The sequence below is a fragment of the Eulemur rufifrons genome, chromosome 20 (genome assembly GCF_041146395.1).
Source record: "Eulemur rufifrons isolate Redbay chromosome 20, OSU_ERuf_1, whole genome shotgun sequence".
Classification (NCBI taxonomy): domain Eukaryota; kingdom Metazoa; phylum Chordata; class Mammalia; order Primates; family Lemuridae; genus Eulemur; species Eulemur rufifrons.
Genome location: NC_091002.1, coordinates 35,280,527 through 35,293,000, shown reverse-complemented (window position 1 = coordinate 35,293,000; position 12,474 = coordinate 35,280,527). Strand labels below are relative to the sequence as shown.

The 12,474-nt window shown below is 39.8% G+C and overlaps 1 protein-coding gene across 1 annotated transcript in view; it reads right to left on the bottom strand.

Moving 5' to 3' along the window:
• SPTLC3 (serine palmitoyltransferase long chain base subunit 3) overlaps positions 1-12,474 on the bottom strand; it is a 132,035-nt gene that overhangs the window by 88,367 nt on the left and 31,194 nt on the right. The window contains exon 2 of the mRNA XM_069495936.1: positions 6,504-6,689. Within this exon, the coding sequence (XP_069352037.1) occupies positions 6,504-6,689 (186 nt within the window). The remainder of the gene's footprint in view (positions 1-6,503; positions 6,690-12,474) is intronic.

The following is a 12,474-nucleotide window of genomic DNA, read 5'->3' as shown; positions in this document are numbered from 1 at the left end:
GTACTAAGGTAATGTAGTGTGATTGGCAGGCAGCTCCGAGGGCCATGTTGAGGCTCCTGAACTTGAATTTGAAAGGAGACCAGTCAGCATGGGGCGGGGGGTGTGTCAAATTGAGGAAGTATCAAAGCTCATGAACTTTACTCTGGATAGAAGGAAGGACAAGAGAACATAGGAGAGCACAGGAGAATGGAAAGAGTTTAAAATCAAGGGATTACAGGCTCCAGGGATGGGGTTGGGTAAGGGAGATGTTAGGCAGTACTGGAGGGAGAAAGCTTGTAATGACACCTGCCTGGGGCAGACCAGCTGATTCTGATGTGTAGCCAAGGTCGAGAAGCACTGATCTGGTGTTATCAGCTGCTATTCTATAATAGTTAACTTCCAGGGGCTACCATTATAAAGTACAGGTGGGCTGGGACTGCATTTCATGGAACTGACAGTAGGATACCCATGCATAGGAAAGGGAATGGAACACCCCGCAGGCATCAAGGGATGGTGCTGCTGCCCCCTGAACACAGGTGCTAATTGGACTTCAATTTGAGACCCTCCAGAATAGCACTGCCTCTCAAACTTTAATGTGTGTCCCTATCACCTGAGGATCATGATAAAATAAAGATGCTGCTTCAGAAGTGGCGGACTGGGTAGGTCTGAGAGTGCTAACAAGCTCTCGGGTGATACCGGTGAGAAGAATCAATATATATTCCCTGGACCAGCAACATTGGCTTCACCTGGAAGTTTGTTTACAGCTGCAGCATCTTGGCCCCACCCAAAGGTATTGAAGCAGAATCTGCATTTTAATATGATCCTCCTGATAATTTGTGTGCACAGTAAAGTTTCAGAAGCATTGCTCTAAAACACTGGTTTGCAACTTTGTATGCAAATTAGAATCTCCTGGGAAGTTTGTATGACCTTCTCCCTTCTCCCTCCAACCACCAGCCAGGGTGTACCACAAAGCAATTACATGAGGATATCTGTGGGTAAAGCCCAGGTATTTTAAAGGTTCTCAGTGATTCCAGAAGGTAGCCAACGTTATGAAACAATGGTTTAATATTTCTATCCCACAAGCTGCTGCTAATATATTAAATTTCTAGGGATACCCCAGTGAAACTCTCTGAGTTTGGATCCAAGCAACCGGAAGATCAATGCCTGGGCTGTCTGTTTGCCTTGGACAAGACCATACTGCACACCCAGTGACCTTAATGGACCCCATCCTTAGAAGAAAGATCCTCTGGGTTAATCCTGCTATTGTTGCCTCAGGATGCAAAATGTGAATGCAAAAGAACAAGTTTGAATTTATGCAAACATTTAGATATTTGTCTTAAAATTTCCTACAGCTACAACTTGCTGAACCCTCTATGTTTCAGGTGGGAGTAAAAGTCTCTGGGGATGGGCCACAAATATCTGGGATTTACTTGTAGAGGTACTATGGACTATCTGGGTTTAATGTGAACACAGGATTGCAACTGAAATGTTTTAAACCAGACTGGTGCCATGTTCTATCAGGATTTGCACAATCTGTTTGATATTGGGACCATATGAACCTGAGAAATATGAACTTGTAGAATGGACTGTGTTTAAAGTTATTTAAGTCTCTGATGATACTTGACATTAATCGATTACATTTGCTGATATATTCTTCTGGATTTTGTGAAGTTGGACTATTATATCATTGAGAAAGTAATTTATCCAGAGGTCTTTGAGAATTTGTGGTTCAAGTCTGAAGTTGTCTTTGATTAAAAAACAAAAAAAGATATGCCCCAAAATGAAGAGTTAAATGGGGAATTTAAGCAAAATGTTTAAATCTTGTGTCTGTCTGTATTGTCCTTTTTGTTGCTAGGAGATTGTTAGTGGAGTCTATCTGAGTTGCCAGGTGCCCTGAGCCTGTGATTTTTTTTTTTTTTTTTTTTTTTTAGTGCGCACTTGGAGGGAGGTTTTGATTATTCTATGTTTTCTCATTTACTTAACACTTAAGTGACACAGATAAAGGGGCTTATCAGGGCCTTTATGTTTTGGAGTCAATTTCAGGGTATTGGTACTAGAAATCAAAGATAGGAAAAAGCAAATAGAGATTATAAAGTGGAGGCAACGCTGTAGTTTGAATGGATGGTTTGGTATGAGAGAAGTCATCATGGTTAAAGAAAAAAATGGAAAATTGAATTAATAAATTCTTATATTTGATTAAGAAAAAGAAAGAAGGTAGAGTAAAAGAGTAAAAATGGAAATAAGAGCATGAAAAACATAATTATTCTTCTCCACCACCACTTCATGAAAGTGCTGTCTTTCCTGGTGTCATTTTGCCCATGGCTGGTTTGTCTTGTGGGACAGTGTGTTCTGCACTCCCAGTGACCAGCTTTTAGAATTGAATAATGCTCATTTATGCTAAAAAGAACCAGGGAGTCAGAGAAAGTAGTATGTTCTATGTTTTGAGCAAGAGATTTCAAGATGTGCCTCAGCTTATTTACACAAAGCAAGGATACCGTCAGAAGTATGGGGTAGGGAGTGGTATTAAAAGGATAAAGGTTCAGTCCATAGACAAGGTTGAGAATGACCAAGTCCCATCAAAAAGAATAAAGTGACTGCAGTTATCTAGAAACTGTTAAGCTGAAAGTGTCTAAACCTCTAAAGGGGCTCAAGTTAAAGGGATGCCATACATAGGAAGGGCACACCTTCCAAGGTGAGTGAGTGACTGATGCTCTCTACCTCCTGGAGATCAGATAGGGTGGAAAGCATTTATTTTGTAAAGAAATGTAAATTATTGATTTCTTTAATGCAATGCCTGCCTCCTGTGGGGTGGTTCAAGCAGTTCTTGTAGCAAGAGGGGCAAAATATAAAATAAAATATAGGTTGTCCTTAGCCCATGATTTTGGACTGAAGCCCCCATTCCCCTCACTGCCAGGAGCACTGGAGGCTTACAACTCTCTGAGGATTGCCTGGGCCTGAAGGGATCTTTCTCAACCAAGATCCCCTCTGCAGAATTTGAAAGGTCCAGCCCACTTTGCTCAGTTCAGAGTGATTCTGAAGGCACTCCCTCCTCCAGAGCTCCCTGTGTGGTTAGCTGAGGCCTTTGCTGGGTCTATGTCATCTCAACTCACTCCATCCCTTTCTGTTCCCCTCTTCCTCCCCACCCCATGTTGCTTCCTTCTCTGCCTCACAGGCCTGGATCCCAGGAGCACACCCCAATAACCTTGCATTCAAGCCACCATCTCAGAGTAGGCTTCCTGGGAAACAACTTGTCATGAGTATTTTTTTTTTTTCTGGATGAAACATAGAAATTGCTTTAGAAAAACCAAGAAGACTAGAATTGCTAGTTTAAAAGAGCAAACATATTGAAACTCAGGTGAGAAGATGGATTGCAGATCTAAAACCTAAGCCTGACAAGAAATTCCATACCTGAGAAGTTGACATTTGATTCACCCTTTGTCCCAATACTCTGAAATGGGCTGATTTACTGCGTGCTAGTTACTTGTACCTGGTGAGCTGGCAGATTGGTGATAACAGCCTCTAGAACAGCTGGAGAGATCATTGTGAGAATAGCCAGGAGGAATCCTTTTCTAATCTCAACTTTCCAGTTTCATCACCAACTCTGCTAGGACTGGGGAAACCTGCATCTCTGGGAGCATGCTGGTTTTTCTCCTGCTTGATTCTACTGTTTCTATATCTTTATCATTCAAGAAACTTTATGTCCTCAAAGCTATATCTGTGGCCATCTTTTTACTAATGCAGGACCATTCCATTGTGATGAGTGTGACATTGCCATCCACGCATCTGCCCAAACTGGAAATTTGAGACTGCCCTGTTTTCCTTCTTCTATCTTATCTTCTATATACTCAGCCACCAAGATTTGTTGATACCTCCTAAATATCTCTATAATTATTTCCCTTTTCATTCCATTCACCTGTTCCTTAGTTCAAACACAAATAACCTCTTTCCTACACTATTGCAAACTTTCTTTCTTGTCACTTTGCTTCTAGTCTTGAATTGGGATTTCATCTCTGCCATCTATTAAATTCTTTGTTGTTCTTCATTCTCTTCTCCCCCTTCCCGGTCTCTTTTTTTCCCTGGGAGATCTTGTCTATTCTACGGCTTTGATTCATATTGATATGCTGAAGATATACTGCAGATGCCACAATATCCCTCTAAGACTTTTCTCCGAAAGTCTAGCCCTCTAAGTTTAGCTGGCAGTTCTTCAAACTCAATTTGTCAAACAATGAATTGACGACTTTCTCCCTCCAACCGGATCTTTCTCTTCTATTCCCCACCCCAATGAATGACACCACCTTCTACTACCCAGCCACCCAAATCACAAAGCCAGGTGTGGTCTTTGATTTGTTCATCTTCCTAATTCCATCTCTAACTCCACCTCTTAAACATCTTTTGTCCTTATCTCTTATCACCACCCCTATTGTCACTACTCTGGTCCCAGCCAGGCTATCTCATCTAGATTTTTTTTTTAACCTGCATATCTGCATTAGCCTTTTAATTTGTTTTTTGGTCTCTATGTTGTCTTTCTGCAATCCATTTCTCATAGGACAGAGAGAATAATCTTTCTAATCTACAAGTCTGCATTGCTTCGCCTGAAATTCTTCAATGCTTTCCCATTGTTCTTATAATAAATGTCTATGGCTTATAAAAACCCATTACAGTCAAGCAGTCTTTCTTCCCACGTACTCCCACTCTCATTCATGACACTCTGGTCATTGGAATTCCTTGGTTCCTTGAATGCACAATGCTTTCTCTTACCTCTAGACCATCTTGTACCAAGTTCCCTCTTTCTAAAGACTCCTTCCCCTGATCTTGACTCAACCTTTGCCTTACTACTTACTCTTCAGCTTTCAGATTTCAGTTTAACTTCTCTTTTTTCCAGAAGCTTTCATTGAACACCAAGTCCACATTAGACATTTCTCTTTGCTTTCATAATGCTATCTACTTACCTCTACTGTGCCTTATCAAATTCTATTGCTTTATTATGGTTAGCTCTTTGGGAGCAGGAACTGTGTCCACCTTGGCTAATCTTGTATTCCTAGATGATAGCACAGTGCCTAGCACAACTTACATGCTTAAAAAAAATTTCACTCCATTAGTGAATTAACATATGCCTTGGCACAAGCAGTGTTCTCTTTTGAGAATGTCCTCTTTTGCAACCTTGCTTACTTGGCAAACTCCTGCTCACAGGAGCCATGAGCATCATGGCTCCTTGACTCCCTAAGGGAGTCACAGGACAAAGAGCCCTGTGACCCACATCACTCTCCTCCCAATCATTGATGATTAGGATATGATTTGTTCATGAGTCTTTTGTACACCAGACTTCAAAATCTCTGATGGCAGTCTTTTCTTCTATAAATGTTAGCCCCATTACTTGGTATAGAGCATATGCTCACATACTTGCTAAAGTTTAGAGAGATTATATTAATAAAGCTGGGTTTGATTTTTTTTCTGAAGGTGATACTCTTGACTTAAAGCAATTCCAAAATAAGTATTCTGCACAATTTTTTTCATGGGTGCATCACTTTAATAAGTGTTTATCTTGCCATGGGTACTGGTCACTAAGTTATAGGATTTGAGGTTGTCTTATTACATTGAAGTTTGTATCTCATCTACGTTCTTTGTTTACATGTGTTCAAGGCTCCATCATATGGGATGACTCATGTTCATATTCATAGTATTCCAAAGTAATTTTTGGAGAAAAGAGATTCAGCACATCATAAATCCTTTGAATCAACTTGGAAAATTTGTTAATACAATGCAGGATCTTTGCAGATCTCTAAATGTTTTCCAGGTTGCCCTCCAGCTCTGTGCAAAAAAAGACATGATGTAGACTTTTGTAGGTTAACTAATCAAAAGTACCTAGATGAGTGGTTCTAAACCATGGGTGATTCTACACCCCAGGAGACATTTGACAATGTCTGGAGACATTTTTGGTTGTCACAGGTGTGCGTGTGTCTGTAGGTGCTAATGACTGGCCTAATGTGTAGAGGCCAGGGATGATGCACAGGACAGCCTCCCACGCCAAAGAATTACCCAGTCCAAATTATCATTAGTGTCCAAGTTGAGAAACCCTGACCTAGATGAAATAAAAACGTCCCGGTTCACTCAGAGGCACTTTTCTATTTCGGGATAGAGTGTAAATACTCCTCAACTTATCACTAGAAGGCCAGGTGAGTACAGTCCTGCCTAGGTATCTTTGCTCTTATATTTTGATGTTTTCCTCTGTAAAATGGTGTTTTAATATCTATCTGATGGGGTTGTTATGAAAATTAAATATTATGTGTGTGGAAAAACCCTTAATTCAGTATCTGGCAAATAGTGGTTGCTCGATAAATATTTGTAGAATATGGTCCATGAACACACAGAGAATGGGGTTTAGGGAGTGGAGGTAAATAGAATTTACCCTCAATTCTTCCTGAGCACCTCATTCTTTCTAGTGTCAGTACCTGCATCACTACTTCTGAGAACACTTTAAAGAGAGATAGGCAGTGGTAAAGATCCAGGAAGGTGCACATACGTACTTTTTGTTCTTCTCGTTCTATGGCTGCATTGCACTTTTCTATTCCCCAGTTTCTCATAAAGTCTCTAAGATAGCCAAACAGGGTTCCAATTCCATATCCCATGTAAGTGAATACCATAACATGAAGAGGCGCTTCCTCGAAGGATTCAACAATGAGCTTTTCATAAATATGCGTCTTTCCATTTTGCTGAAAATACAAAAGAAAATCCAAGGTTAGCACTCTCCCATGACAAATATATTATGCTACTTAACATTTTGGACTTTCAGCCTTTGAAATCTTTTTTTTTTTTTTTTTTTTGAGACAGAGTCTCACTATGTTGCCCAGGCTAGAGTGAGTGCCGTGGCGTCAGCCTCGCTCACAGCAACCTCAAACTCCTGAGCTCAAGCGACCCTCCTGTCTCAGCCTCCTGAGTAGCTGGGACTACAGGCATGCGCCACCATGCCCGGCTAATTTTTTCTATATATATTTTTAGCTGTCCATATAATTTCTTTCTATTTTTAGTAGAGGTGGGGTCTCGCTCTTGCTCAGGCTGGTCTCGAACTCCTGAGCTCAAACGATCCGCCCACCTCGGCCTCCCAGAGTGCTAGGATTACAGGCGTGAGCCACCGCGCCCGGCCAGCCTTTGAAATCTTAAGGAACGTATTTAAGATTGTAATGGTTGCTTGGAAAAAATTGGATATTGATCACTGGAGAGGGTAACCAGAAATGTAAATTTTATTTTACAGTTCCTAATGAAATAATTGATTCAAGTAAAAATTTTCAACAGATGTTCAAACCATTAGGTGAAAAGTTAATGAGGAATAGAGTGTTTACAAGATGCTAAAGTATGACCTCGTAGCTTACTTCCTAATCAAAAATTTGGGGTCATTACCCTAACCAAGTGATCAGATTACATCAACAATGTTGGAACAACCAGCTACTCTTATCATACTAAAAATTTTGATACACAGCATCACCTATGAAACATTTAGTCAAACTATTATATATAACTTCCATTTTACAAAAAATATTGGAATAGAGGAACATGGCAAGTGATTTATGAGAAAACAACTAGATAATCCAGAATGTAGGATTTTCTATATGACAACTGGCTTGGCCTTTTCAAAAAGTCCCATTTCTCATAAAAGAAAAGGTGTAGAGAGGTCTTAAGAGAAACAAGAAAATGCACAGTAAAAAACAGGTGAAAGACATATTTTGAACAACTGTGGGAATCCAAGTGTGGACTACAAATAACCTTATTAAGGAATTATTATTTTTGTTTGGAATGATATTAATATTATAGTTATGTAAGAGAATGTTTCAATCTTCGTTAATGCATGCTGAAATATTAAGGGGTGAAGTATTATAACAACTGTAATTTTCTTTCAAATTGCATATAAATATTCTTTCAAATTGCATATATGTGTAACATTGTCAAAATTGCACATATATATAAAGCAACTTTGGGAAAATGCTAACAACTGTTGAATATTTTTAATATAAAAAATTTAAAAATTTTTACATTCCAGTGGAAAGTAGACTTCTAGCATAAAATCATTTCGTTACTGTTTAATTGATGTGCACATAGTAGCTCCATCAATATTTACTGAATGGGTTATTAAATAAATTATATCTAATGGTAATATTTAAGGTCTAGTCAATAAATATTTATACATTCATTCATCATTTCATTTAATAAATATAAGTCAATTTGCAGATTCCCCATTTCTTAATGAGATGATCCATAAAAAGTGTTTTGAACACATGGAATATATAACTGCTAGTGATTTGCAAGAAATTGTCAAATGTCTGCTAATACTTAATGTATTAATTTAGTTTATTATATATATTTAGAATGATTTATTATATCATGTTAATTAGAAATACCATTTTTGCTATTCTCGTAGCCTTTGCCATCACCTCAATCAACAGTTTTCCAGAGTATATAATTTCCTCTACATCGTTTGAGATGCAGCAGTTTGAGAATCTCTGTGTGATTTAGTCACTAGAAATTTTATCCCAACCCATAAAATAGATGGAAAAAAAAAATCAACCTGGTAGATGGATATTTTCAATCTCTACATTATTTGTTTTTAAAGCAATTTTTAAAAGCCTTTTTATAATGACATCTAACATTTGAATTCTTAAGTCAAAACAACACAAAATATTATTAAATATTTAAATTCCCTGCCTCCATATTTATCCATTGTGTCAGGTTACCTCTAACTAACCTGATACAATGGAGAAATAACCCAAAACTAACACTGATGGATTTTGTTCCTGTCTAATGTGTCTTTCCCAAACACCATCTGATAGCTAAATAACGAAAATGAGAGAGCATTGCTGCATACGAGGTAAAAGGTAAATGAGAGGTTATAATTTTGCCTTGTGTATATAGGGCATTTATTGGGTGCCTGCCATGAGCACACAATGTGCTAGGCTCTGGGAATTCAAAGATGAACAAGACAGACCCTGCTGCTCCTCCTCCTCCTCCTCCCTCTATGTCCTTATGCAAGTCAGGTAGTCTGACAGATGCCTGATCTTCCTAGCCTAGTGCCAACTTTTGGCTCCCTTCTCTGCTCTGCTCTGCACTTGACCTTTGGACTACATCGGTCTCCAGCATTCCAGGTGACCTCCTGACTCAGTTAAGATCCACCTTCTGCATCCTTCCACAGCCTGGGGACACAACATTGACTTCCTTGCTAGATTTGTCCAGACTCTAGCAAAAGGGACTGACATCCTCATGAAAAATGACATGATGAAACTTTATGACTGTTTAGATATGAGACCAAGGAAGAGGAAAATGAAAAGTATCTGTAAGGAGCCTTATGGTATTGTTGATAAGAAGAAAGAGGGAAGTAGAAGAAGGGCTTCTTATTGGAGGGAAGGCAGTGAGTCTGTAGGGGACATGCCACGTTGGAGCGGTGATCGCTGGCAGAAATGGGATTGTTCCCAATAGTTAGGGATGCAAGAACAGAGGAAGGCCCTGAGTAGAGTAGAGTAGAGTAGAGAATCCGGGAGCCAACTATCATGAACCGCGGTTTAAGTTGTGGTTGAAGGTGAATATGATGAGGGACAAGTCATAAAGAGGGAAGAACAGTAGACTTGGGACAGAATTTTGGGACACAGCGCTTTTTTTGGTATCATGGAAGAAGAAGTGAGTAAAAGGAATCCAGTGTGGGTGACCACAGAACTTTGATTTAACCTGCTCACAGGAAAACCCCTTTGCTGACTCAGAGGATGGCTAAGTTGTACGGGTGTATGTAAAGGGTGAAACTTCGAGGACATTCGAGTCCCGCCCATAATAATCAGCAGGTTTTCCTGTTCTCCACTCCTGGCCCCATATCCATTTCTGAGCCCCACATGTGGCCAAACCAAGAGAGCATTTCTCTTAAAATCCATGGGCAGTTTCTGCTTGAATTGGCTCTGAGGCAAGCCTGCAGTGGACACCTCAGATGGTCTACCTAGATGCAAACAAAATCCTCAGTTGGTTGCACAGGCTGGGCCTGTGTAACTATTTATTTGCCCCTGTGATTTGTTCTGGAAGAAAGTTATAATACAAAGGAGAAATTTTCAGCAATGTCCATCAGCTCAAACCCATGTCTACTTTCCTCTCTTTCATATAAACTGGTAAATTTTAAATTTAATATAATGTCATTTAATTAAATTTATTTGGCAGAGGGAAAATGAGATATCTCCATGGAGAAAAAATTTATCTGGAAATGCACAGGTCTTCCTTAACAGATGGATAGTAACTCACTTACTATATTCCTTTACTTAAAATTGAAGTCAGTCGCACCTGTCAGGGAGGATTTCTCAATGTGGTGCTGGGTAGTTCTTTTGAAATATGAGGTTTTGTCCTATCAAAGTAAATGAAGCATAGAATCTTGCTTAATAACTTCCCATGTATTGAGCACTTCTTATTGCTGCAGACACAGCATTGTGATCTGTAATGTCCTTCGGTTGTTCTGCCTTTTCTTTCATAGCCTTGAAAATAAATAGACCCTGAGCCACCTTGTCCAGTGTGCCTAGTGATTTGGTACACTGTGACACTCTGGGATTTGTTTACTTCACTTCCTGTCATATCTGGAAATAAACAGGGTGCTGGATCGTGCTGGGAGGACCCCCCTTTCCAGACCATTACTCTTCTATTGATTTTGGCAGCTCTTTTACTGTCTGCCTGCTTTGCACTGTCCTGGGCTACGTGAAATCAATAAATAGTCTTTTTCTCCCAGAACTGATAGTGCAATAAGGTTGTGTGTGTGCGTGTGTGTGTGTGTGTTGGGGACACAAATGACCACAACATAGAGCAAAATGTGAATGTCAGAAGGATGCCACAAATGGAGAAACCATATCCCATTAAGTGGTCAGGAATAGCTTCCTGAAGGAGGTTCAATTGGACCCGGCCTTGACGAGAAGTAGAGTGTGACAGTGGAGAGGACTTGCTTAGGAATCAGACTGCCTGGGTTCAAATCCAGGCACTTTCCTTTGCTGACTGTGTGACCTTGTACAAGTCATTTAACTTCTCTGGGCCTCAAATGTCTCCAACATAAAATGGAGCTAGTAAGTCTGTTTTGAAAATTAAATGAGATAACACAGAACCTCATTAAATGTTAGGATTTTAATTAAATCTTCTGAATAGAAAGATAGACCAAACTGTTAGAATGGTTGCTGCTGCTTTTAGAGGACTATCTGAGAAAGAAAAGAAAGAACATATATATGTGTGTATATACACACACACATATATATGTTCTCTGTATATATACAGAGAGAGAGAGACAGAGAGAGAGAACATGGATAGATAGGTAGCCCTGGTCAATACCTATGCACAGGGTGAAAGCAAATGGGAAAGGGGAGGAAGAGGTGGGCGGCTCAAGGGGGAAGAGTGGTGGGAGATTGAGATACTGAAGTTCAACAAAACTATTGTATATGGGGATTCTCATAAGAAAATTTGAGCAAGTGCTTTTATCAGCCTGTTGTCCCTGCAGTTTTATCAGACTGCAGGGATTTAAGGAGAGAGGGACAGTGGAGGCAATGGGGCAGGGAGCTGTGACTTCTTATTAAAGAATTGTGGTAGAGAAGGGGACGGGGAAGGTGGCAGCCTTGGTTACTTGCAGTGAGTGAGAGGAGATACTTATTTTGCAATAAGAGAGAAAGAGGAGATGAAGAGCACACGTGACTATCCTGACCATAAGGACACAGATTATCTCAGTAGCACTTTGAAAAACTTGTGCTGCAAGTTTTCTGCTCTAGTTCCTTGGGGTATGATAAAAAAGGATGAGCACATTTAAAACGGAGTTAATGCTGCAGATTCACCACCCATTCACAAGCACACTTTTGTTTTCAGACGGAGGCGGCCCATGTAATATGGCACATTTCATTATGCTGCTGGGTCAGTCTTTGGAATGGAAAGTCAAGATGAGAATGAGTGGGAAGAGGAAGCTTTCAGGCTTTAGTCTCTCTACAAGGGCAGGAAGTTGGGGGATAAGATTGGATCTGGGATGATGAAATGCCAAAGGAAACCTAGAGCAATGGAGCTAAAGCGAGAGTCGTGTTCCTTTCTGAAGTGGAGCGTATGCAGAGTTTTCCACTTTATGATCATGAGCTGGCATAGATGCTCCTCTAAGGTACTCTGCTCAGAGATTCTCCTCTGAGAGAGAACACAAACCTCCAAGGATACTGGCATTTTGGGAATGAGTCTCTGCCTACATTGTAGCAGTTCGGTTTTGAGCAGGGAAACAGAACCACTGTGAATCATATGGAATAAGAGACTTATTCTAAATATTATACTGTATTCAAATATGGGAGGTGGTTAAAAATCTATGGAAGGGGAGATCATTTTCCTAATGGTGGCATGAAGAGCTCCATAAGCCCTCTTCACAGTAAAAAAAAAATCATAACTGGGAAAAACTATGAAAATAGAACTTTTTAAAGTATTTGGATATTGTCTTAAGGGCATATAGCAAATGAAGAAACATTTATTCAAGCAAAT